General features: G+C 46.2%; 3 protein-coding genes across 6 annotated transcripts; 1 reads left to right on the top strand and 2 right to left on the bottom strand.

Annotated features, from left to right (window-relative positions):
• Positions 1-5508: 5508 nt before the first annotated feature.
• LOC101758336 (methylsterol monooxygenase 2-1) lies at positions 5509-10229 on the bottom strand. Of its 2 annotated transcripts, XM_004978480.3 has the most exons (7): positions 10033-10229; positions 9781-9918; positions 6633-6778; positions 6411-6530; positions 6087-6299; positions 5889-5969; positions 5509-5792 (listed from the first exon to the last, which is right to left on the bottom strand). In XM_004978480.3, exons 1-7 carry the CDS (start codon positions 10069-10071, stop codon positions 5723-5725), a joined length of 807 nt encoding a protein of 268 aa, XP_004978537.1. In that variant the 5' UTR covers positions 10072-10229; the 3' UTR covers positions 5509-5722. The 2 variants fall into 2 exon arrangements, with proteins under 2 accessions (XP_004978537.1, XP_022684587.1); XM_022828852.1 differs by lacking the exon at positions 9781-9918.
• Positions 10230-14456: 4227 nt separating this feature from the next.
• LOC101757253 (probable serine/threonine-protein kinase WNK7) lies at positions 14457-19309 on the bottom strand. Of its 2 annotated transcripts, none has more exons than XM_004978477.3 (5): positions 19045-19309; positions 18361-18968; positions 16150-17131; positions 15742-16080; positions 14457-15320 (listed from the first exon to the last, which is right to left on the bottom strand). In XM_004978477.3, the coding sequence occupies exons 2-5, from the start codon at positions 18457-18459 to the stop codon at positions 14752-14754; spliced, it is 1989 nt and encodes a 662-aa protein (XP_004978534.1). In that variant the 5' UTR covers positions 18460-18968; positions 19045-19309; the 3' UTR covers positions 14457-14751. The 2 variants fall into 2 exon arrangements, with proteins under 2 accessions (XP_004978534.1, XP_004978535.1); XM_004978478.4 differs by having other exon boundaries at positions 15742-16062; positions 19045-19304.
• A 3982-nt stretch (positions 19310-23291) lies between these two features.
• LOC101757915 (non-specific lipid-transfer protein 1) lies at positions 23292-26723 on the top strand. 2 transcript variants are annotated; one of them, XM_022829119.1, is made up of 3 exons: positions 23292-25005; positions 25095-25246; positions 25729-26004. In XM_022829119.1, the coding sequence occupies exon 1, from the start codon at positions 23303-23305 to the stop codon at positions 24893-24895; it is 1593 nt and encodes a 530-aa protein (XP_022684854.1). In that variant the 5' UTR covers positions 23292-23302; the 3' UTR covers positions 24896-25005; positions 25095-25246; positions 25729-26004. The 2 variants fall into 2 exon arrangements, with proteins under 2 accessions (XP_022684854.1, XP_004978536.1); XM_004978479.4 differs by adding an exon at positions 26492-26723 and having other exon boundaries at positions 23300-25005; positions 25095-26383.
• Positions 26724-27004: the final 281 nt, after the last annotated feature.

Raw genomic sequence — 27004 nt, 5'->3', positions numbered from 1 at the left:
ACGTTCAGACTGCAGAGTCGTATGTGCCAAACTGCTACTAGTACCATACTAGTATAATCTAATCATTTAATCACATCATCCAATTTGTTTATTAGTGTCTCTAGGACGAACAAGGCTTCGAACATTATGTATAGTTACTCTGCCAATACTTCATTTATGCGATACAACAACTACTACATGATGGCCCAATAAGTACACAGAATAGGCCCAATCCGGCCTGCAGCGACGTACTGCTTTCCCAATTTCGCACCCAATCGGGCATAGTAGTAATGACTTGGTTCCCTACTCGAAAGAGGAAACACATATTCAATCGGATTATACCTGCCTTCCTGAGATTCAAATAGCAATTGGGTACGATGATAATCATATGTAAGCTGCTATGGACGACGAAGGGGAGTGGTTGATAATGGCCTTGTGGTATTTCACCCTCGCGCTCATCTACGGCTCCCTGATCTTCATGGCCATCTGCGAGATTCTGGCCTGCTACCAACGGTGGCGCAGCCGTCGCGACGCCGAGCTCGCCGCCGACCGCCTGCTGGAGAGCGTAGCGGACGTCTCGTACCACCAGCTGCCTGATGCCGCCGCCGCAGAAGATGAAAGCGCCGCCGCGCCGTCGTCGTGCGTGATATGCATGGAGGATTACCGGGAGAGCGAGAGGTGCTTCGTCCTGCCGGGGTGCGCTCACACGTTCCACAGAGGATGCATAGCCCCGTGGCTGCGCCAACCCAACACCACTTGCCCTATCTGTCGTCGTAGACCAACCGTAGTCATTCCGCCGGCACAACAGCGTTTTATTAGTACGGCAGAGGACATGGTGTAGCTTTATTCTCCTTTTCTTTTCCTTCCAAATTGTTAAATTCTTTTTCATCCCCAACAAAGGTCTGCCAGGAGAGCGTGTGTTTGTTCCATATAATGATCGAAGGATGGCTATTTCTTCCACTGTAAGAGTTGATCTATGATGAAAATTTTATGATACATTTGTTCTCGTCATAGATCTATGATGTTTCTGGCTGAAAAATATCATAAAGTTTCACGTCCAAGCAAATTTAGTGACAAAGTTACGAAACGTCATAAAAGTTGCCACTGTAGAAAAAAAATCACCACTCCCTGTTACATGGTGGTTTTGTGAGGATATAAGCTCCGCGAAAATATCATAAATCAACCAGCATCCAATATGTAAGTTTAAGCTGATAAATAGGGTGGTAAAATAAAATGGAAAACATACTCCTCCCGTGGTCGAACCTGTTGCCGATCGAATGGGAGGTCTTTACTGTGACCAGGTCCCACATGGAAGGTAAGTTTCAGGTGAGTGTGGTATTTGGTGGCAGAAAAGTCCACGCTGCAGCCAAAAAATAGTTTACCCGCTGTCGCGCCGCCGCGGTAGGGAAAAAAGAAGAATAGAGAGAAGGCGGCCGGGACGGAGCACTCCAGCGGAGATCTGCGCCTTCCCACAGCGGCTCAGTCCTACGGCAGCACAAATCTGGTGCTTTCTGCTGCAGCGTGTCAATCTGGTCAGTAATTTTGACTTGAATTCGCCAAAATTTCATTTCGCATTAAGGTCTTTCAATCTGGTCATTAATTTTGAGTTGAATCCGCCAAAATTTCCCAGATGTCATTCAGCCACCCTCGAAGAAAAAGGACTAAGGTTGGTATTGTACTGCAGGTAGAAGAAATACAAGCTGATCTTGAGAGTGAGAAGCAAGGGGTGGCACAACTTGAGCAAAAGATTGCTAAACAGGAGTCTGAGATGGGTGCACTGAGATTGAGGGCTGAAACACAGAAAACAACATTAAAGGTTCAGACAGAAGAGTTCCAAGCTTTGAAGAACGCCACAAAGGAGTTGCACTCTCCGATTTCTAGCCTGATAAACTTCATCACCGGTCAGAGCTAGATGAATCCTCCCCTCAACTGAAGTGAGTTGCTGGTGAAGCTGTTGTTTGTTGCTGATGAACTTTTGTTGAATGTTGCATTGTTGATGCTTAACTTGTTGTATGTTGCATTATTGTTGCTGGTGAACTATTCATTGATTGTGATGTGAACAATATGGAAGTTGGAAATGAGCTGATTTTATGTTTGTGATTGTGATGGTGATGAGCATCAAAATTGAATATATTATTACGAAATGCAATAATGGGCTAGGGTCTAGAAAAAAGGGTCTAATATGGTACTACGAAATGCAATAATAGCTCTTCATTGGATGGGCCAGGCCCAAAAAAAAGGGCCCAATATAGCATTCAACAAACATTTTTCGGCTCATAAAATAGCACGAAAACCTAAAATAGGCTAAAAATAGTCCAACAAAATTGGGCTCGTAAAGGCTCTTACATAGACCGGGCTTCAATTTGTAACGAACCGAAATCGTCATAACACCACTACCACATCGGAGTCACGTTGGATTTTTGTCCAACGTGGCGCAACCTCCGAAACAGTTTTATGACGACACGTGGGACGAATTTTCTCATTATCTTAGTGACGCACCGAATTAAGGAACGCTACTAGCCGCGGTATATGACGCTCGACTAATGACGAAGGGTTTCCATCACTCCCGCGTCATAAATCACGGTTTATAACATAAAAAATGTGTTTATGATATTTTTTGGTTCGTCACTAGTCAAGAGATTTCTCGTAGTATTCCTTGCATCTTTTGAGCCCATATTATTGTAGCTATACTATTTTTCTTCTGTTTTAGATCAAGAAATTAATCATAGTTAAATAAATGCAGATAGGTGATGTAGTTGGGGTATCTGTTTGAAAAATCATCTGATAGACAGGATACAGCTTTGATCATCGATCATAACACACGCAGGCACAACATGAGTGGACCTGAAGTCTATCAGGTACTGAGCTTTCCTAATGCATTTCCTAAGAGAGTGAAATCAAAGAAGTTCAGAAATCAATATGCATGTCCCTAATTTTCGACAACTGCATCGCCTACAGGATGCAGATATGGATAGAATCTCATATTCTCATGAGCCCAATTCTCCAATACGTATTCCAATATTGTATGCTGTCTCGATCGGTTGGATACGGAATCGGACGGCTACGATGGATGTATATGGATCCGAACCCCCGTCCACGAGGTTCGATCGGTGGTAGTCATGGCGGCGGCAGCGCTCCTTGGATCTGTGGCGTGCATGATGGCGACGCATCATCGTCCTCTTCTCGCTCGTGGACTCCATGGCAGCGCCCGCTCAGGGCCTGGTGCTTCCTTGCCGCCGCACCACCGTCTTCTTCACGAGCGTGCGTGGACTACCAGCAGCAAGGTTTCGGTTCGATTTTTTTTTCTTTTTTTGCTTCCATCTCTAGCTAATTTGTTTCCTCTCTGCAAACAACTTTTGAAAACTAATATGACTATTGTTGACTTTGTATGTACTTTTCGTTTTGGAAAATTGAAAACATATGCTGGGTATACGTATTTTTTGGGGGGAAAATACAAATGTTTTGGTTTCTGATAAATATATATTCTAATAGAGAACAAGGATTTTAAACGCCATGTCACTGCCCCAATCACCACATTTTTGTGACTCAAGTTTATTCCGTTCCTGTATTTGATTTCTTTCATTAAGTTGTTTGATATTTAATTTTTCTTGAGATTTCTCAGGACCTTCACACCCATTGATCTCTAAAAAAAGAACATGTGACTCATTACTCCACAATTTTGAGAGAGATGATATAAAGCTTTACATGATAGCTGATAATAAGAAATTGTCACTCACATTTGTGATTTTCAGCGGAACGATTACGCTCACAGTTAGAACTGGCGTGGCTTGCATTATTATGCTATTCGGTAATACTGTGATATACATGCATGCATGCATGGTCGGGTGCTGCCGGGCGTTGGAAAAGATGGGAGACAAAGTGATTGCTCTTTCTAGAGAAAATTCGATCCTTAAGGCTAACTTAACCCAAGCCCTTGAGGTCGTTGAGCATCTTGTAGCTGAAGATGTGTCCACCGCTGTTTGTGAAGCTCAAAGCATGTAAAGCTCAGGTATCAGATTTCTATATTCTCTCTATTTCTCTTTGTAAGCAATGCGCGCATTCAAGATTCAAGTTTCATGATCTTTGGCAAACAACGTTAACCCAACTACACGTTGCTCTTGTTGATAGAAAAAAAAACCCACTGAATTCTTATTTGAAAATTGAAACTATCTCTTATGACCATGATTATTATAATATGCTACAAAATAATTTAGCGGTTAGAGTGCAGTTTTGGAGAACACACCGAGTACGTACATGGGGTTCAATTTTAGGTATTCATTTTTCAGGTGTTTCAGTGGTTGGTTTTTAGTTGCTTAATTATATATATAAGCTCTCGTTAAAAATGGATATGGTTCGGTTTAGCAGCACAATTGCTAATATTTTTTTTAATGTGCAACATGCAGGATATATAGCTAGTAAGCAGCCTGTCGGTGAGACTGGGAAGGGAACAATAAGGGTCGTTCCAAACGACGCCAAGGAGCTAGAAATCCCCCGAACCAGGCAACCAAATGCATCCGATCGGCGTTGATCGTCAAACCATGTGGGCGAAATGTGTTATTCAAAAGAGCTCTCACAGGAAATAAATTAAATGAATGGCTGTGATAGTAGTTCATGGCTTGGATGATCAGGAAGATAAATTTTATTGGAACTTAAACAAAAGCAAGGACTTCACAGTAAAGTCTATGTACAGAGAGCTAATGCAAGCTTAAGAAACTCCTTCCTTGTGTGTAGCATGAAAACTAAGATCAAAGTCTTCTTATGGTATTTGAAAAAGGACTGATCCTAACAAAGGACAATCTTGTGAAAAGAAGATGGCAGGGTAGTACCAAGTGTTGTTTTTGCAATGCTGAAGAGACGATGCGACACCTATTTTTGATTGCCACTAAGCAAGATTTATTTGGAGTACAATTTTCTTTTCATTTGGAATTCAACTGCCTGTTAGCGTTTCTAATATGCTGGGATCTTGGACTAGAGGTTATCCCTGGAAATATAGAAACCAGATGATTGTAGGAGCTTCTGCACTGTGTTGGGCTATTTGGTTGTTGTTCAAAGGAACTATCACTAATTTTTTTTAGGTAATTTTCAGAAGGACTTACTTGGGCGGTGCTCTCTAAGGAGGAAGAGAAAATTGCTTTGAAGACAAGGGCATGGGCGGTGCTCTCTAAGAAGGAAGAGAAAATTGCTTGAAGAAGAACCGCAACAGACTTGAAACTACTGCTTTGAAATTCTTCAATAAATATGGATGGAAGTTTAGTAGAAGATTGATGCCATACGCTGTCTGGCCCCAGGACAGGTCTCGGAAGGGTGATACGCTGGTGGCGAGTTCTTCTTCCAGTGTATCTGGGAGTTGGGTCTATTCTAGATTGATCCTAGGGAGTTCCAGGAACCTTGTTTAGCTTTGTCTGAACTTAGGCTTCAGGAGCAGCCTGAGAGTGCATACGTTGTCGAGGTTGTAAGTTTGGGGGCTGTAGACATCCGTTTGAGGATGATCGAAGCCGGACAATGTTCCTTAATCTAAAAAATTATCCCTTGGATTAATTAATTATGGGAATAATCGGCAAACAAACAATTCAATTAAGCAGTATATAATTGATTTATACGAGTCTATTTATCTTATTTAATCATCATTGCGACGTGGCCACGAGTGGGATACTGCTAGTACCAATAGTCAGGCAATGAACCCAATGCTATCACCAGTGTTGCTCATGCCTTGGCTACCACAACACGTACCAGCTCTCGCGATTTACAGGTTCTTCCCTTCCTTCTCCTCGATAGCCTTTGCCTTGCGGTAATCCTTGTCCGTCCCAAACAACCTGAAACACAACGTTAAAAGGGCTCCGTACGTATGAAAGATACTTACACACGACTAGACACCAGCAATGCCAGCAATGGGAGAAACAGATTCGCACCAGTCCATGTAAACAAAAGTCGAGGCGTAGTTCCCTGACTTGGTGTAGAGCACACGGTGATGGTAGTCATGGAAGTCCGAGCTGTGTTCATGATGAAGATTTTCAGTAGTGTTAGACGTTGAAAACTTGAAACAATCCCTGTACATCCAATACGTACAGCTACTTTCATGGGAGACAATGCTCTACTAGCTTACTTACCCGCCATACAGTGGCAGGAAATTTGATGGGCTCCATGGGAAGTGGTAGCCACTATGTGCTTCAACCGTCTCCAATACCCTCAACACCACCCAAATCCATAGGGTGAACAAATGAGGGCCAGTAAGAGCAGGGCCAACAACCGTGGCGAATCCCAGGAACAAAATTTCAGCAGGGTGGGCATATTCAGAAGTTAACCCAAAGGGCGTAGCATATCTGCTCAGAAAATTTTTTCTGTGTCATACACTAAACTGATATAAAAAAAGAGAGAGAATGATGTGTTGTGTAAAGTAAGATCTAGTGAAGTGAGAAGCAAAATTTGCTTACTCGTGGTGGACGCTGTGGACATGCTTGTATAGCCATTTGGTGTGCAGTGCCCGGTGCCCCCAATAGAACATGAAATCCTCGAGTACAAAGTAGAAAAGAACTTGAGATACAACAACCGTCCTGCAGAAAATATAGGTAGGGTGTCAAACATTTTTTTTTCCTTCCAGCTGAAGCTCTTGCATAATAATGTGGGCTGAGTAGGAGGAGGAAGTGAATCGCTACCAGTGTGGCAGAGGAAGAGAGCTCCTAAGACCCATGAATTTGAAGGCAGGGTAGGAGAAAATAATGACAGGCAAGTTCACACAGACATGGTAGAGAATGAGACGCAGGACACATCTGTTTTGATAAGCAGAGGTGTTGCTCTTCTTCTGCAAAGACGCACACAATTTTTTGTTGAGGAAACCAGATGCAGTAGTGGCTAGATAATAAGTATAGGTGCTCAATGAATTACTTAGCTCCAACAGATGAAACATTATATCACCAAAAATAGAGGAGAGGAAAAAAGGACCATTTAGTCTTTAGCGCTATAAACTGGGAACGCCCGGAAAGCCGGTCAACCTCGAGCGATTTTCCACGGTAAGAGCTGGCTAGCCTCGTAAGATTAAGATCACTGTACAAATTCAATTTACCTCGCTGGTTCTAAGCAGGCGTGAAAACTACATTAACCTTGCATCTTCTCTGTCATTTTGATCTCAAAGCTAAAGTTCATTTGCTGATGGCTAAGATATGAACCGATTTACCCTCGAGCGCTCGAAGTTAATCTCGAGCACCAAGTCCTTCGCTATGTTTTCTACTCGGGATCATTGCTGAGCTGTACGCGTCGAGGCTGAAGGCGCGAGGCTAAGGAGTTTCCCAGCTCGAGGCTAAGAAGTTTCTTAGCTCAAGGCTAAGGAGTTTTCCAGCACAAGGCTAAAGACATGAAGGTGTGAGAAGCGTGACTACCAGGAGGCGTGAGAAGCGTGATTACTATGAGGCGTGAGATGCGTGACTCTATAGGAGAGTTCAATTTGTACACGTTACCCCAAAGACCTTTATGTACGGCATATTCTAGGAATGCAGTAGGTAAGAAAGGGTATTCATTGTATGTAAAATGACATCCGGATCACTATAAAAGGGAAGCTCTACCCCGTTGTAAAGGGACGGATGATTTGAAAGAGATCGCAAGTGTTTTTCCCATTTCATTCGTTGTGTTCAAGTCTCTTTAAGATTTGCTTCCCAACATTGGCGCCCACCGTGTTCTTAGTCATAAAACAACCCACGATGCAACCTCAAAAGAAGAAGAAGACTACTGACGACAAGAGAGAGCAGGAAAGGCAGCTCGTCCCAGTTGAGCAAGACAACACGGACAAGATATAAAAACTAAAAAGAATAGAGGCCAACCTAAGAACAAGAAGTGAGAAAAGAGAATTGAGGTAGAAACCTCGAGCCAAGCACAACCACAAGCAAATGCACAAAATGATCCACTTGGAGAAACATAGAAGGAATTAGCCTCGGTGCTAAAACAACTTGAAACGTTGAAAAAAGAAAAAGAAAAATTCGCTCAAGAGCTGCAGATGCAAAGACTAGCAGCCAGCAAGTTAGCAAAGTTAAACGAAGTAAAAAGACAGCTAGCAGAATTACAAGAAGAGCTGGACGAGCTGCAATACCTGCACACCATACCACCACAACCGCCACTTCCAGGGCTTGCCACCAATGACACACCCATCATACACCCAAATCCCAGCTTCGTTGGACACAACACCCCAACGATAATAAACACCTACACAACAGTTGACAAGAGCTCTCCACTATCCCTGGGCTTACAAACAGCTCCGTGACCCGCAGCCTACAAGACGGTCGCATTGCCAAAATCTAACGGACAAACAGACCCTTGCCAATTTTTTATGAGCTACGAAGCAGCTATAGCTTTGGCAGAATGAGATGATGTGGTGTTAGCAAAATCACTCATAATAGCAACTCTCTCTTCCCACCATAATCCGTATACATATCTCAAAATGAAACTAATCCAAAACTTTCAAGGAAACTTCTCTTTGACAGTGAGATCCAGGCATCGCCTTCGAGTGCAAATTTTAAGCAGAGCGAGATTATCTAGAAGGAAGTAGGCATTAATCTATCATGAAGAAAATAAGCACAGAAATTCTTGGCAAATAGGAGTTAAACAGGCCAATGCCAATTGTTAGGGAAAGCAAAAATTAAATTCATGAACAGCTAGCTGAAACAATACTATTGCAAGGTGAGCGACTGAGCATTTGTAAAGATGATATGTTCTGAAACTGCAAGTTGCACGTGGTGGCGACTTGATTTGGACAGGAGGCTTGTGTACTGTAGCCCCACAATGCAATTAGGTCCCGTTAGGTTCACAGGAAAGTCGTTGTTATATCGAATGTTTAGATACTAATTAGAAGTATTAAATATAGACTAATTATAAAACCAATTGCACATATGGAGGCTAATTCGCGAGATGAATCTATTAAACCTAATTAGTTCATGATTTGACAATGTGATCCTACAGTAAACATGTGCTAATCATAAATTAATTAGGCTTAATAGATTCGTCTCGCAAATTAGCCTCCATCTGCGTAATTAGTTTTATAATTAACTCATGTTTACTCCTCCTAATTAGCCTCCAAAGATTCGATGTGATATGGACTAAACTTTACCTCAAAAATACAAACAACCCCTAATAAAGCAGTTGAGCTGCTTTTATAGCCAAGGTGGTGGCCTAACTAAAATTGTGACGTGTGAAAACCCAGTACACATTTTAAAGTTGCACGTGGTGGCTCGTGTACTGTAGCTCCATAATGGGTTGCGTGCAAGAAGGAAGAAGGAAGAAAATGCAAGGGAAAAGGATAGGCTGCCTAGCTACTCTTGCTATCGCTGTCAGATCCATGGCAGCTGAAAGGAAGATGAGAGGGAAACTGGTTGCAGCTTCCAGTCTTAAGGGGTGTTTGGATACTGAAGCTAAAGTTTAGTCCGTGTCACATCGAATATTCGGATGCTAATTAGGAGTATTAAACATAGGCTAATTAAAAAACCAATTGCAGAACTCTAAGCTAAATCGCGAGACGAATCTATTAAGCCTAATTAATCCATCATTAGCGAATGTTTATTGTAGCACCATATTGTCAAATTATGGATTAATTAAGCTTAATAGATTCGTCTCGCGATTTAGTCTAGGGGTTATGAAATTGGTTTTTTAATTAGCCTATGTTTAATACTCTTAATTAGTATCCAAACATTTGATGTTGCTACTACTTACCCACGAATGTATTTGGTGGCACAGAAAAGGAATCACAGGTGATTGGAAGTTGATGAATGAATCAGATCATCAGGCAACATTGGGAAACGGAGAAAAAAGAGGATACCGTACCTGGATCTTGTACTTGGCCAAGAGGCCGAATCGCTCGAAGAGGAGGGATGGGAGGCCGGAGAGGAAGAAGACGGTCTCGTGGAGCAGGAAGGTGATGAGGGTGGCGAGCTGGAACTCGGTGAAGTTGGCGATCACCAACTGCGTGCATTATTCATCGATCGTATCGTTTCCCAAACAGAGAGGTCATGGAGAGTGAGCAGACGGAGTGACGCAGGGAGAGGAGAGGAGAGGAGAAGGCGAACGGGGGGATACCTGCCAAGCGGACTCCAGGGCGGACACGGGCGCCGCCATCGTAGGATGGATTGACGGATGGACCGACCTTGCCTGCCAAGGAAGAAGACGAGGAGAAGGCAAGGCGGTTTGGATTCTTGTCTGGCTCTCAACTCTGCTGTTCTGTGGTGGTGCGGCGGCTGCGGCGTCCCTGGGTTTCTCCTCTTCTGGGCTTCTGGCCTTTCTCTCCTCCTTTTTAAAATGTTGTACGTGTGACGCCCCCACACGGCCCGCTTGTCTTGTTCCTCACTCCAGTCCGGACCAACTGCAACTGCAAGGAGGGTTCAACTTAACTAACTCCCACAGCTACTATGGACTGGTTTGTCTTAGGTGGCAGCACCATTAACAGGCAACACACACTTGTAGTGTCTAGTGGATCACGAAAATACTTGCACCCACGTTACATGTCCGCTCACCATTGTTACATTCACTCGTTACACTACACCAAGGTCAGACCAGATCTCATCGGCACCAGACCATCCACGACAAAAATCTCATTCAGTCGAGCGCCAAATCAAACCCAATGCCCAAAGGTGGCACTAGAGCACCCGCAAAGGGACCGATAGCCTCTCTACAAGCCTTCCACGTAGGGGAGAGAGAGACGAGCAAAGAGAATGAGTTGCAGCTACGGCTGGCGAGAGCCGCCAGAACTCAAGGATCCCGAAGCAGATGGTGTTGCTCGGGGCGGCGCCGGCGCCGGCGCTAAGACTGAAGGAGGCTATCGGAAGCTAGCGAGGAATGCGCAACTCCCGCGTGCCAACTGTTGGTGTTTCGGACCGCCGACTAGTGATTGTACACCGTACTCTCCTCACTTCCGATGGCTAGCACACAGGAGATAAGAAGTTATATTGATTCGGAAAAATCCCTACGTCCAGTTTCAGCCAGAGTCGTGTTCCTTGGATCAAGTGCACTGGACTTACAACGGGGTGCTTGCAAACAAGCATTTGTACGATGTATGGGAGTATGCATTAAATGTGTGATTGAGAGAAAGGAGGCCCGGTTCCCCTTATATAGGCCACGGACTTGGCAACAACGTTGAGAAATGGAGGGGGTCCTCGACCTCGAAGGTCGGGGGTCATGGCGTGGTCGAAGTAGCCTTGCACCAAGGGGCCTCCTTGTCCAATCCTCTTGGTCGGTCGTGGGATTCGCACGCTCTATACGGCGACTCCTGTGTAGCGTGGTCTGCTTACGCACGGCCTGACCCGCTTCCGCGGCATGCCCCGTCCTGTCCGCCAACCCCGTGGCAATGAAAGGGACGGAAGCGGCCGCTAACGTCCGCACCGGAGATGAGTGGGTGAGCCCCGATCAGCGGGTTGAGCGGGGCGTGCCTCTTCCCTCGGCTTTCCCCGACCTGCCCACGGCCAATCCATGCTGTTACGACCGATGCTGGGTCTTGCCTCGTTTGTGAGCCCGTACCAGGTCTGGCGTAGTGGTATGACCTTGAGCCTAATGGGTCATCATGGCGGTGAGGATAATGATGATATCGGGACACGTGGGCGTGTACGGCCACGCGTGGCCTTGTCCTGCAAGTCGTCCTGGGCGGTCCAAGGGTGTAGCTTCACCCTCGGATCCCCTGTTAAAGGTCGGCTCCCTCCACCTGGTCTTGTCCCCGCGCGGGGTGGTTAGAGAGGTCACGCCCTGCATTTAATGCCCCCAATACGACGTTGGTCTTCCTAAGTCAAGGAGTGGGCGGGGCGCCGTGGACCCCTTGCGGGCCCTGCCCATGATCTGGCTAGACTGGTGGTTGTGGCCCTCAGGCCTTAGCCCCCGACCAAGGAAGGTCGGGAGGTGGGCCGCGATGTCTTCTGGGCTGCCCCCAACATACTTCTAGTTGTTGGGCCTTTGGTTTTTTGTGGTTGGTTGTCTTAACCCCTTTCCTAAGGGTACCCCTAGCATAGGTATCTATCATCATATCTCTTTCATAATCCAACATGATTCTAATTAATTTTAGTTTAAAAATATATATTATTTTGGTCAGGTTCGTTTCATCACTTTTGGCATCCGCCCACATACAGGTCAACTGGTGGCTTGGTACCTTGGTGGCCACATGCACAGGGTGCGACATTACATCCACGAGCTTCACCGCGCAGTTGGGCTTGATGCAAGGGAGTAGGAAGAAGAAGCAGGAGTGGCGGTAATCCATGACGGCGCGCCCGCTGCTCCTCCAACCGACGCCTCTCTCTATCTTCTTATCGTGTTTGGAGGTTGTTTTTTCAGAGGATACGTACATAGAACACACACAACCACGCACATCACACTCACCCCACAAGCGCGCACATGCAAGCGCGCGCACGCGGGAAAATGCACAATATTCATAGCAATCAAGAATAAATTCTAGAAAATTCATCAGAATTCATCCCCACCGAGGATCGAACCTGCAGTCCCTTTTGGGCAGGTGCTGCTGAGGTCCCGGTGACCAATCGGTCACAGCCTTGTTGGCGTGGTTGGAGCTTGTTGAACACGAAGAGAGGGTGGCCCAACGTCCATCCTGGACTGGGATAAGCCCATTCCAAAGAGGCCCACACGCAAACGCGTTACACGCGTCGTCTTTTTTTTTTTCCATCAATAGCGTGGTCGGTTTTGATCTGTTTATTCTTGTGATGGTTTGTTGTGGACGTTTCCTTGTGATGAAAGACACACGACGCAGACCTCTGACTACTTGCATTGCATATACCTAGTGCGAGATTAAAGTTGGCTGATGGAATATGCGGGTTAGTTGTTGAACTGGGCGCTGGTTCAGCTTGGGCCTTGTTTAGTTCCTAATTTGGGAGTGGCAAAATTGGCATTTTGCCATAAATGCGCAACTGTAGCGTTTCGTTTGTATTTGTGAATTATTGTCCAAATATTGACTAATTAGGCTCAAAAGATTCGTCTCGCAAAGTACAACAAAACTGTGCAATTAGTTTTTTATTTCGTCTACATTTAGTACTCCATGCATGTACCGCAAGTTTGATGTGATGGAGAACCTTCTTTTTGCATAGTGTCAAAGTTGGGAGTTTGGAGGGAACTAAACATGACCTTGGTTGTGCAGAGGTAGCAGTAGCAGGCCAAAACGCGTACCACAAAGAGTCTTCCAGCTTGCATTCCTTCACACGTCTGTCTCTGTCCTTTGCCTGCCCTAAAGTCCTTGACTACCAGCTTGGCTTCCAAGTTTCCTTGCTCCCACCGCCAGCTCCAGCTATATATCGGAGTATCTCCTTGCGGGAATGTCCTGCTGCACCATCAGCTCAGGTCCATCGCCGCGCGCTAGCTCTATCTGTGTGTCAATGGCCTGCAGCCGCCGTCGTGTGTTGCAGCTGGTTGGCCTCCTCCTCCTCCTCACCGCCTTGGCGCCGCGGCCTTCCACCTGCGCTAGGCCTCTCACCACCAACAACATCCTACTGCTGCCTGCACTTCCGGCGGCGGCTGCATCATCATCAGGTGCAGGCGCCACGGCAGCGCCGTCGTCCATGGCGCCCGGAGATCATGATCAGCACCGGCTGCCCGCTGGCAGCTACCAGTGGGTGCTCGACAGGAAGCCCCGAGGGAAGCCACCGCCCTCCGCCCCCAGCAAACGCACCAACTAACTCATCCATCAACAACGTGCGAGCCTGCAAAGACAACCAAATACCTAGTCTTTTCTTTCTCTCTCTCTTTCTTTTCTTTTTTTAGCAGCATAATACATATGCAGTAGTATTGTTTTGTTCTTTCATTGTATCTGATGTTTTGCCTGATCGATATATAGAATGTAAATATGCAGCTACATATATTGGTTTTCCTAATTTAACAGGAATCAACGCGTAAATCACTATATATTGGTTTGTGAGTTGTGATAATGTTTTTTTTCCCTTTATATTTTTATATTTGCAAAGGAACAAGGATTCCAGCATTGAAAAGCAGATCCTCGATCTCCTCTGTATGTGACTAGCTAGTCTGAATGTATATACACAGAACAATTAATGATATCGATTATTAATTAATTACTAGGCAGCAGGTCAGGGCTAGATAGCTGCTGCCTGCTGCCTGCTGAAGATCTCAAGAAGCATGCATGCATGTTCTTGCTAGCTAGCTACCCATTTTGACCGCTGACTTGATCCGGAGGATCGGAAAGGGGTCCACACGGAGCAAGTTTTACGCGCTTTGCATGCATCCCCAAGGTGACACGGATCCAGGGCAAGAGTCGCGTGCGCGCCATGAGTATCGACAGCTCAATCTCCCACCTGTCCATGCTGCCATGCACCTCCCAAAACTGAAGCTCATCCAGTTGTGACTTACTACGATGTTCATAGCAAAAATTTATGAACCAAAATACTAAAACGGCCTACAATTTAGTAAGTACAATACATTGTAAAAATAAATGATTCAAATAATCAAAGTCGTGTCGAGAATGCAAAAACATCTCTTATTTATGACTGGGGGGAGACTTATTTCTGAAATCATATCAATGCCCTTAACGACATTTCCAAACACAAAGTGGTGTAGCGAAATGCGATCGGCCAGCATAGCTACTGTTTTTGCCGTTACTTTATTGCAGCAATAATGTACAGAGTGTCATAGCTTATATGTCGCGAGCTTGTCACAAAACCATACCACTACTTTTCTGCTCGAAAAATACACACTATCTACACATTTTTGCGGCCATGCATGCCATGGTGACACATGTACTTCCTCTGTACAGTAGTAACGGTTGTGCTTTCCAAGTACAAAAATCAGGTTGCTCAATTAAAGCATGACGTACTGATGATGATGCTTGTCGTCCTTGCTTCTCCTGCCACGCGTGGACGACGACGAGGAGGTGGTGGTGGCCGCCGGCGCCCGGAAGCCGATGTCCTCGACGGCGCCGACGGTGTTGAAGAAGAGGCGGCGGTTGAGCTCCTCCACCAGCGTCCGGTGAAGCAGCTGGCTCCGCATGTCCACCATCGAACGGTTCCGCGTCATCCTATTATTCCTTCCATGGTGGCGGTGGTCGTCGTCACGCCGCCGCGGCCGCCCGGCGTGCGGCGACAGGCTGCACTGACGCTGCAGCTGCCGCGCGAGGGACTGCTGCTGGGCCGTATCTGCTCTCCCTGGGCTTCTGCTGCTGCTGCTCTCTCCTGGGCCGAATCTTGTGTTCTTGACCTGCTGGCCTGATGCTTTTGAGCAGGAGCTGGGCCCTACTACATGCCCGTCTTGAGGTGGTAATTGGGCCTCGTCTTCTTCATGGCCTGAGGCGTCGTAGTGCAGAGCAGAGTACTTGCCGGAATGCATGGAGCTCGTGTCATCGTCGTCGCTTAAACAAGTGTACCAGTGATCTGCACCAACATTTGCCCAAAAATGCACACGTGTCAAGCCACAATAATTCATGTATTATTGTTGTGGTGTCTGGTGTAGCCAAAACAGAAGCACCAGTGCACTAGAAACAAAACACACAGATGCCATATCTGTAGATGGTGACGCGCCTAGATGATGGCTACGGAGAACAACCACCATGGACAACGAACCAGAACAGCCATACCATAGTAGTCAACAATTTCCAGTCCAAAATTTCGGTGCTTTGTGTCATATCCGGTACACGTATGCAGGTACGTACAAAATCAGTTGGACCAAGATATATGCATGACATGCGCATTTTCATGTGTATGTTTGAACGAACTTTGGTTCGAAATCATTCAAAAAAAATTTAATGCTGAGAAGAGAAATGCTGAAGCAGTTAAAAGAAAATTTTCTTGATACCTTTGGACCAGCCACCGGCATGCGGCCCCACCCCGCAGTGAGAACCCTGGGAGGAGGTGGGGGAAGAGGAGAGGTAGTAGAAGGGAGGAGGGCGCTCCTCGTTTTCGTCATCGTCGTCATCACCATTTGCCGTGGACACACTGTACTCGTGCTGCTGCTCTCGCCCAGGCAGCAGCCTGTTGATCTCCTGCTCGATCATGGCCGCGATCTCCGATGGGTCGCGGTCCGTGATCTCCAGCTCCTTCACCATCTCCTCTGCCACCTCCGCCGCCGTGTCATTAGCCATGTCGAACGGAAAGTAGATATTGCGCACATTATTCCCTGCATCAACATTAGTTTCTGCATCAACATTAATTTCTGAAAAAAAAGAGAAGCAACAATAACGCTGGCGCGATGAATGTAGTGTACCTGTCTGGTCGGCGATCTGTACTTTGAGGAAGATGGTGTCCTCCTCGGCATTCAGCTTGCCGGTGATGGTCATGTCCGTCCTGATGGGGCCAGGAGGTTCTGCTTCCTCGTCAACATTGGAGGTGCTGCATGTCGAAGAATGAGGAGCAGCGGGCAATGACGACGATGGCGGCATCACGGCACAAGGCGTGGAATGATGATGACCGTCGAGCAGGAAAGGGTCCATCAAGAGCTCCGCGGCGGACGGCCGCTTGGACGCTGCCACAAGGCACCTGCCGATGAACCTGCGCGCGTCGTCATCTTGGACACGGTAGAAGGCGTCGGGCAGCTTGCCGGCGGTGACCTTCTTGTAGATCTGGGCGGGGTTGGAGCATTCGCTGTACGGGTACTCCACGGTGAGCATCTCCAGCATGCACATGCCGAAGGAGTACACATCCACCCGCTCGTCGTACTCCTCGTCGTACATCTCAGGTGCCATGAATTCCGGCGTGCCGATGACGCTGTGCGCCGTCGACTGGTGGCGGAGCACGGCAGCGAGACCCAGGTCAGCGATCTTCACCAGGCCCTGGTGCCCGTTCACCAGTAGGTTGTCACACTTGAGGTCGCGGTGGATCACCGGCGGGTCGTGGGCGTGGAGGTAGGCGAGCCCGCGCAGGATCTGGCGCGCCCAGGAGCGGACGGCTCGGAGGCTCACGCGAGGGTAGCGGAGGCGGTAGGAGCGGAGCGTCCCCGAGGAGAAGAGCTCGGTGATGAAGTTGAAGGTGCGGCGGGGGACGTCGACCCAGGAGGCGTGGAAGCCGATGATGGCGTCGTGCCGGAGCGCGCTCAGCAGCTGCACCTCCGAGTACATGCGCTCCACCGCGTCCGGGGTCCGGAGAACATCTGCCAGGTAGGCCTGGTTCCACGCCACCTCCACGCCGCGCTCCTCGTCGAAACCACGGTACACCGACTTCATCGCCCCCTTGCCAAGGAGCTCATCCAACTGCACACAATCAAATTAGCAAGCAATTAGTTTTTATATATGCATGATTTTAATTAAGTTCATAATTGTCACATTAATTATAGTATTTATTATGCGCATCCTGAAGGGGAAAAAACAAAAGATTATCGTAGTTAAATCCCTGTAAAAATCTACTGACAGGATGTAGAAAAGTGACTAGCAGAAAAGAGCAACCGCTACCATGCACATCTATTGGATATGACTTGGCAACGTACAGCATATCCTTTTGAAGCTTTCAAAGCATCTTATTATTGGCATATTGACTATTGGGAAAGTTCAAATAGCAATCAAACACCAACTCTCTGACTATTTTGGATAAAAGCTTGCGGCCTTTTCTGATTGGACAAGAAATCACAATCAGACTCTCTCATCACCTCACATTAATCATCCACTAGTTGACCATGTATAGAATATTGGTATTATCATTGTGTACAGCAACTGTTCAGTATTGGTCACTTGATGATGCCATCTGTGAATCCACCTGAGCAACTGACTAGTTAAGTTGATATAATATTGGACATCAATGTCTTGATGATTCCAACCTTTCATGTGGCTAATTAAACCTATAAGACACATGTCGCAGAACCATTTGATGTTATGTCAATTTTGTGACTAACCAACTCAACTCATATAACAGGATGCTACTGCAAATTGATCCACCTATAATTTACAGAAAATTTTACGTGGCCAAGAGAAGAAAAGTACTTAATTATTTTTCAGTAAAGAAAAAAAAGTTGATCTAACTGTTGTGTGTTATCAACAAACTGTATGGAAAGATAAAAGAAACAAGATGTGCAGCGCCTCTCCTACACACATATATAAGGAGCAAAAGCCAAATGGGCATGGAAAGAAAAGAGAAAAGGCACAATAATTGTGTCCTATTTTAGAGGTAGCTCCGATGTGCACATCACAACGGAATCCATAACCTTTAAAATGATTAAGAAGAACCCTATAAGCTTAATGAACTAAGGTTTGCTGTCAGCATGTGATGCAAGTAGTCCTAAGCATCAATTTGTAGTACTCCTAGTTGCCTTGCTAAAAAATAATGTCAGGTTGTTCATTCTGAATCAAAGCATATACAGTAGTTCATATGCGATGCTCCGAATTTGAAGAGCAAGAAATTTAAAACGAACATTTTTTGTTTGTCATGAGCAATTAAACGAGGTGGAGGAAAGTAAGGAGGATGAGATGTGTGCAGTACTAGTACATACCCGGCCATAGCGTCCGGTGGGATCGGTCTCGACGTATCCGTTGCTGTTGTCCCCCACCACCGCCAGCCGCCGGCTTCCACACCGCCGGGGACCGGACATGCTCGACCGGGCTTGCTACTACTTGTGGTTGCACCACTGATGAAGAGAAGAGAATTGCTAGCGGAAGAAAATGGAGCGGAGAAGAGGCGTGTGCTAGAGACCGGGCTTGGCGAAGTTGTGGGTGTCGTAGTAGGTGAAGAAGACGCGGAAGAGGAGCCAGCTGAGGTTGGAGCAGTCGACGACGATACACGGCGCCATGGACGCCCAGCAGGACCCGGCAGAAGAGGAGGAAGAAGAAGAGGCCAGCCCCGCGTGTGCGTGCGCGGCGCCGAGGCAGCAGGGCCGTGCACTCATCTGATGCTGACAAGGAGATCGAGAGCGAATTTTATGTGGCAGCGACACGAGCGCGCGCTCCACAATAAGGGTCGTGGCAGACGATAACTGATGGAGAGAGATGGATTGAGTGATGGAACAGGATGCTTCCCTCCAACCAAAGTGCTTTCTGAATTTAGTGCAGCCAACTCTTATTCTGTCTTTCGCTCCATCACCTCAGTTTTTCGCGCATGCACCTACAGCACCAATTGCACTTGAAGAATGGAGGAATAAACGATGGATGGAAAATTACTGCCCTTGTTGTCACCTCACCTGGAAGAAGGCAAGCTACCAGATTGATGCGAGAGAAGACTATGTGTGGAAAGAAACCAGACTTGCTATCTGGAAGCAGATGGCTGAATTGCTCATTCATTTGCAGTTACAAGGGGAAAGCATCTCCGTCTGTGGAGGATTCTTCTGCGCTCCACAGGAATTTGGGAGGAAAATAGCACAGGATGGACACGGAGCAGAGTGGCGAGAGCTGCAGCGATTTGGATCTTCTTGTGTGCAGACCGTCTGCTTTGCTTTGTTTTTGCTTTCAGAGGGGATGATATGCAGGTGCTTCAGAATTGAAATGTGTAGGGGAAGGTAGGGGGTCCCAATTGGGATTTAGGAAGACCAACAAACCAATCCAACTAACAAACTGCGTATGTCGCGTTCTGAAAATATTAAAATGCAAATGCCTTTTTTCAATAATATGCGCACATGATCCTTATTAGTTGACTTTGCTTGTTTATGTAGGAAGCTCTGGCATATTCTTTCTGCATTTTTATTTCTTCTTTCAACGAAAAATTGGCAAAGCTTTGTTAAAGAGAACAAAATAAATTAGCAAAACTTTTACACCATTGTGACACCATTTCTTTCAACTCCATGTGTCATGTCAGGATGCAAAGACTGGGACAATGAATGCTATTCCAATGATGGATAAAGTTTGTGATCCTGATTCACTCAAATCTACAAGTTAACCTTTTTTTTTCATTTTGTTCATGTAACATTTAGCCGTAACGTAGCTATAATTTGTTGTGGTACTGTTCATGCTAGGCTGAAAATAGTGGAATATATTCTTCTTCATTCAGGGTTCAAGATTCCCCGTGGGTCGTTCTCAATTTCTCACGCCCAATATCCTTGTGGCGTAGTACCACCACCACCGGTTCAGACCTGAAGACGGCTCTCCTATGATCGGGACCCAAGTACAATCAGTTTGCTAAATTATGTGCGCTATGATCGTTATGTGCTTATGTGGCAGACACGAGTGACAAAACTCTTTGACAAAAGTTCAATTGGTTGGCTGCAAACCACAACTTTAAGATTTTCCTAGTACCCAGGCAACATGAATTTGGGCCCCAGTATATATGAGTATGACTAATAGCTGCTGCCACTAGCTGCGCCAACAAAAAACATGTCCCTCAATAATTCACAAAGATCCAATCTGAAGATCAAAAGTACTATCCACTAGAGGAGGATGCTTTAGTATGTGATACTCGTGCAATAGAGATGATTTAGTATGTGATATTCGTGCAATGGGCAGAAGAGAAAAATAACCCCTGAAGAAAGATGCACCACAAATTTGCCTAGATTCTTCACAAATTTTTTTTACCTAGACAACAAACATGAGGGTCCATTGTTCATTTGGACTTGGGAGCCAAGCACTCATTTAAATTCATAACTTTCAAGAAATTGAAGAGGCAAAACTAGGCATTTGACCCTTTTCCCTTAATGGAACAGGGATTTGACTATTCGTACTGTCGAAAAGGTAATATAGGACGACAGAACTTGAGCAAATGTACATGCCTTGGTTGTGTTTCTTTCTTTTTATAATTGGGAATGTAAAACCAAATGAGCAACCGTGTCCACATCTTCTTATTCTGCCCCTACAGCTCCTGAGGGACCCACCTAGGAGCAAGTTAACCTAATCTTAAGTTTTCTAAACATTGACTGCAATAATTGAGGTACAGAATCTATTGTAGACGTAACATCTGTATGTCCCATCCACCAAAAGAAGAGCATATAAGTGGGCATAATTGAAGTATATTACAGAGGGTTAGTGTGACCTCAATCTGTAGGTACAATATTTTGTAGAAATAATTGCTACTTGTGTGCTATAATGTAACATCTCATATGGAAATGAATAAGCAGAACTATAGACCGTCAGTAGAGGTGACATAGGGGAAGAAAAATTGCATAGATATGTTTCTTATGATCTAACCCACACTAGGTATATTCTTTAATTTTTAATTTCTCGAGAAAAGGATATATTATCCTCCTTGTATTGCAAAAATCATATAAGATATGGTCAGTAGGAAACATGATAAGAAATATCTGCCCCATAGTCATATCCAACAGGATGTCTGAAAATATTCCAATAAATTAGCTAATTGAGTAATGCCTTTTTGTTTTTACAAAACTGCTATGGTCACTAGACACATTTTTTTATTCACAAAACTACGAAATATTTAATATGCAACATGATTTTTCAGTCACGCACCCTTGCGTGCCAATTGTAATCTGTCCGTGATCTGAAATGAAGCCCTCGCCTTCCAAAAAAACAAAAGACTCACTATGATGCTAATTTATTAGTATGATACATGTAATTCTTTTATTTACCGTCAGTAAGGATCTGGCACATAATGTACCTTGACATTTTCATAGGTTAAATTACATGTTTTCAGATCAAGATAGGATTCAGATTCATCAATTTGAACTTTTACATGCGTGTTTAGCTAGTCGAGTAGCCCATCCTGAAAGCGGCACAAAATGAAAATATTTGCATTCCTATTTTTCTATATATGATCTGAAGTTGAAACAATTCAGAATAATTCATCAGCCAGTTTATATCGGTTCAAACTGAACATGTACCAAAATTTCTGCAATGGATAATCACAAACCAATCGCTATCGCAGATGAAGCTTGTACAAAGCAAAGCCGCAATCAAGAGCACCTTATCAACTTTGCCTTCTTCTCAGCAACATTTTGTATATTCACATTTCAGAAGCCAATCTGGTATGTGGAGGAGTCGTTTTCCTAGTTGGGAAATGAAGACAAGCCCATATTATCCTATCTGCATATGCATATACTCACATACTAGACTATTTTTACTATGCTCGAATAACAACTTTTTTCTGTGACTAAACATTACGCAGTTTTCTTTCATCTCAAAGGCTGAGACGTGGAGTTTCAAAATCTCCCTCGAGGAAAAACTGTCACAAATTCCGAAGCACCGCCAGAGAGCGTGGCGCTCTCGAAGCACCGCCAGGTGTCCGGGGAGATCGAGGAGGGGTCCGGGTTCGCCGGCGCGGGCTCGGGCACCGGCGAGCACTCGTCGAAGTCCACCATGGGCGCCGGAGCCCGAAGCCCCGCACGAGAACCTATTCCCCGGCGGCGTCGAGCAACCAACCCGCTGAAGGAGGCGACTTGAGGCGATGCCGGAATCGGCGACAACCCAGTCCAAGGAACGTGCGCTGGGGGATGGAACAGGGAGGTGCAGGATTGGGGACAACTCAGTCCAAACCTTGGTTGCCTTTGGGCATGGACAGTTGGGCATGTCGCTTCTGTTCCTCGGAGGAAGGCGTCAGAGAAATTTGCTCTAGATTTGGACACACGTGAACGATGGATGATGATAGAAATTGAAATGGTACTTCCCTTCCCTTGATGATACCGTGAACGCACCAGCACATTAATAATGGTTTTGTTGGATGTTTGGATTTGGTAAAACTAATTTTGTATACACCGGTTTGAAAACAAATGTAGTGGCAGATAATTTTGTTACAATCATCATTATTCTACAAACCATGCAATGTGCCTCGAACAAATTCCCTTCAAAACTAGCTTAGTTCAACATTCGATTTGTTGTCAGAACTAAGTAGTGCGTGGTGGTTTTTCTTTTAGCTCCGAACAGTGGTGGTGGTTTTTCTTTTAGCTCCGTGGTATGTGGTATACATGGAACTATTAGATAGGATTTATCTTGCTTGAAAAAAAGTGAGTGGTAAAAGCTTCGATTGTGGAAAAAAAAAGGAAGATTTAATTTCTTAGTAGCTGCTGACAATTCAAACTCTAATTACTTCTTTATAAAAAAAAGTCTAATTAGTAATGGTGTGTATCTAGCTGTTGCGACCCCTTTGGCTAGTGTCAAACCAGCCAAGAGGCCAGCAATGGTCATAGTGCCAGCGGCCAGCTAGAAGGCAAGATTCAATATGAAAACGTTGCAAAGTATATAAATTTTCTTTTGTTTGTTCTATGTAAACTGTCTTATCGTCAGAGAGCGATTACTAATCTTACAATAGAGAGGCACTTGTCAAAGATTTGCATCATGTTCCAAGGTATTTATCATAATGAGATATAGTGATATAGGTCAATCAACGTATTTATACACGCCTTCGCGAAAAAAAATGTATTTATACATGAAAAACCGTTCTAATAAACCTCTGCATCATGCTCAAGTCGAGGTAGGAACGGCAAGCCCAGTCGCTCACTACATTACAGCAGTAGTGGACCTACGGCCCATCAGCCCACCAGCAGTGGAAACGGCAAGCCCATGCAATCGTCGGCGCCAGCCAACTCGTACACCCCGGCCGCCGTCCTCCGCCTCCTTCGCCGCCTCCCCCGCCGGAGGGCAACCGCCGCCGCTCACCAACTTCACGCGCTCCTCGCCAAGCTCGGCCTCCTCCTCCACCCCACCTTCCTTCCCGCTCTCCTCTCTCACCTTCCGGCCACCTCCAGTTCCTCCCTGCCCCTCCTCCTCGCCGCCCCTCCCAACGTCCTCACCCCGTCCCTCTTCTGCCCTGTCATCGCCGCGTTCTCCATCTCTCCCGTGCCGTCCTGCTCGCTCGTCCTCTTCAACCACGTCTCCTCCCTATCCCTCCCCACCCCGCTCCCCTCCTTCCCCGCTCTCCTGAAGTCCTGCGCGCGCGCTTTCAAGCTCAGCTCCGGCGCCAGAGCTGCTGCGGTGTTTGCCGCCAAGGGGGCCGAGCTGCATTGCCGTGTACTCAAGTTGGGATGCAGTGAGGATCGGTACGTCCAAAACGCGCTCGTGTCCATGTACGGCAAGCTCTGTCTCCTCGGGGACGCAAGGAAGGTGTTTGCTGAAATGCCTGTGAAGAATGCCGTCTCTTGGAATGCACTCGCCGGGGCTCATGGCGTTGCTGGGGACTTGAAGGGTGCGGAGGGTGTCTCTCAGGCGACTCCAGCAAGGAACGTATCGTGGTGGAACACGGAGATAATGAGAAATGTGAGGCTCGGGGATATGGCTGAGGCAACAAGGATTTTCGTGGAGATGCCTGAGAGGGATGCTGTGTCCTGGAACTCCATTATTGGTGGCTATGCAAAGCTTGGGATGTATGACCGAGCATTAGATGTTTTTCGAGAGATGCAGGAGAGTGGTATGGAACCAACAGAGCTGACGGTTGTGTCAGCACTTTGGGCTTGTGCAGGGACAGGAGAGCTAGAGCTGGGGAGGAGAATCCACAGTTACCTTGCAAGCAAGGGCATTGCAGCTGATGGGTATGTTGGCAATGCTCTGGTCAATATGTATGCAAAATGTGGCAGCTTGAAGCTCGCCAGACAAGTCTTCTACGGCATGTCAATCAGGGATGTTACATGCTGGAATGCAATGATTATTGGGTTGTCGGTCCATGGCCACTCGTGTGATGCCCTGAAGCTGTTTGATTCTATGAAGATTGAGCCTGATCATGTCACGTTTTTGGGTGTCTTGACTGCTTGCAGCCATGGTGGCCTAGTGAATGAGGGAAGAGCATATTTTAATAGCATGATTGGAGACTACAAAATTGTGCCTACTATGAAGCACTATGGTTGTATGATAGATATGCTCTGCCGCTATGGTGAAGTTCATGAGGCTTATCGAATGATCAAGGATATGCCTATCAAGGCTAATTCCGTGCTGTGGAAGATGGTTATGGCTGCATGCAGAGTGCACGGTCACTTTGACCTTGCTAACAAAGCTTTCCATGAACTGCATCAGTTGATGCCAATGGATGATGGGGATGTTATCACAATATCAAATGCTTATGCACAGGCAGAATGGTGGGATGATGTTGAACATCTGAGAACGAAGGTGATAGGATGCAGTGCTTCAAAGCATGCTGCACACAGTCAGGTTCATGTAAGATAGCCAACCAATATAGCTGCCACAAACAACATGGAGCAATGATAAGATTGAACTGCAGGAGATCTCTTGGCTTATATAACTGAAGTATCGTAGCTCCATTGGCTGCGTTGGTGGTAATTTTCCGTCCCTTACTCAACTTCGTTGCACATACAAATATTACTCTGGAGTATGTTCTAAGGCAAAACTTGCTTTTATGTTTTAGGCCATTACTGCTTGCAGTCCTCTAGACTGCATACTTAATTGTGATTAAAGAAAAGGTGATTGGTGAGGGATGTTTCTATCTCCAAAATATTGTCTGAAGTCCAAGAACTCTCTTGATCTGACACTGACCGCAACTGGTTTACAAGACATGTGGTAAGTATTTTTTTTTAATTCCAACAAGTTCAGCTGCAGCAGATTGTCCAAATACTACCTACTTTAGCTCTAGTGCTGCAATACCCACATGTGCATTTAAGAGGAAGTGGTATTTTCGCTAGTGCCTGCAGCTCTACTGGCTACTACTGCACGTCTGCACCTGAGAGTCACAGTTCGTCCTTGCAAAAGTGTGGTCAGTTTGATCAGTGAAATGGATTGCATTATATTTACTCCTAATTAAGAGAAAACTTAGATATGTGCAGTAGGGAGCGTACGCAAGAGATCGTAAATAATCGAGCGAAAGTAACATGGATCTTGGAACCATGTATAGAACGGTATGTTTTGGAAACAAACACCGAAAGCTATGATGATACGGACTATGCGTGCATATTTTCTCGTGGTTGGCAGAATCGAGTTGATGCATATACATGCTTGTGTGTTTTGGTACCAAGAACTTAAGCCAGGTTTGTCGTCATGTATAGGTTATAGTCACAGGTGTGGTGTGGTGTGGACCGTGGAGGTATGAAATGCAATGTTTGTCACCAAATAAACAAGCATTCAGCGGCTGGCTATTGCTACACATATAGCAAGGTTGCCATCGGCACCAACTCATTGCAACATCGCAATGTTACTTGTTTCTTTCCATCCAAATTTAGGGAAAAGCAAGCAAAAGAGAAAATGCCTTTTATTTCCCGGCCCTCCCCTCTATATAAACCCTGCTGCTACTAGATAGCCGTCGTCAATTCACACTCGCAGCATCTCACACCAATCGAGGCCGGCCATGGCTCGCCCTGCATGCCAGCAGCAGCTCGCCGTCGTGCTCCTGATGCTGGCGCTGTTCCTGGCGGCGCCGTCTGTGATCAGCGCGGTGACGTGCGGGCAGGTGGCGGGTTACCTGACCCCGTGCATCAGCTACGCCATGGGCCATGGCAGCGCCCCGCCGGAGGCCTGCTGCTCCGGCGTGAGGAACCTGAACGCGGCGGCCCGCAGCACCGCCGACCGGCAGGCCGCCTGCAAGTGCCTGAAGCAGATCACCGGCAGCATGCCGGCGCTGAAGCCGGACATCGTGGCCGGCATCCCCAGCAAGTGCGGCGTCGACATCCCATACCCCATCAGGCCCTCCACCGACTGCGCCAAGTAAGTTTACTTCTTTTTTTTTGAATTTTATTCCGGCCTCTGCAGCGCTCAATATAATCATCCTTCGATTGATTCGTCTTCTTGGACATTTTTTTTTTGTGCGTGCAGGGTGCAGTGAGAGAGCAAGAAGCATGCATGCATGGTGAATACTAATAAAGATCGATCCATCGAGCTGCATGTGATTACTTGTACAAGCACTTTATTAATTATCTACTCATCAACGCTCTAGGGGTCGATAAGTGAGAGAATGAAATTAAGAGCCTCGATCGATGTATAGCATCCAAGGACCATGTACTTTCTTAAACCAAATCAATCAACTACAGGTCTCCTAAGCTGCTACTACATGTAGAGGTGGAACTTGGGCCGTGCCGTGCCAGCCCGGTTCGGCCCTCTCGTGCCTCGTGCTGCGTCGTGTTTAGACTTCTAGGCATGCTAGGCGCGTCGTGCCGTGCCGGCATGGCACAATAAGTCTTTTACTAGGTTCAAATTAATGTTAGGATGATATAACCTATAGATGTGCTAATGGATTATTTTCGTACCGTGCCGGTCCAAGTACGATCCAAGATATATGCCATGCCGTGCCACCCGTCGTGCCGAGATCCTAAGTACGGCATGATCCTC

The sequence above is a fragment of the Setaria italica genome, chromosome VIII, assembly GCF_000263155.2.
Source record: "Setaria italica strain Yugu1 chromosome VIII, Setaria_italica_v2.0, whole genome shotgun sequence".
In the NCBI taxonomy this organism is placed as follows: domain Eukaryota; kingdom Viridiplantae; phylum Streptophyta; class Magnoliopsida; order Poales; family Poaceae; genus Setaria; species Setaria italica.
The sequence above is the reverse complement of the archived record's forward strand: the minus strand, read 5'-3'. Positions and strand labels throughout refer to the sequence as shown.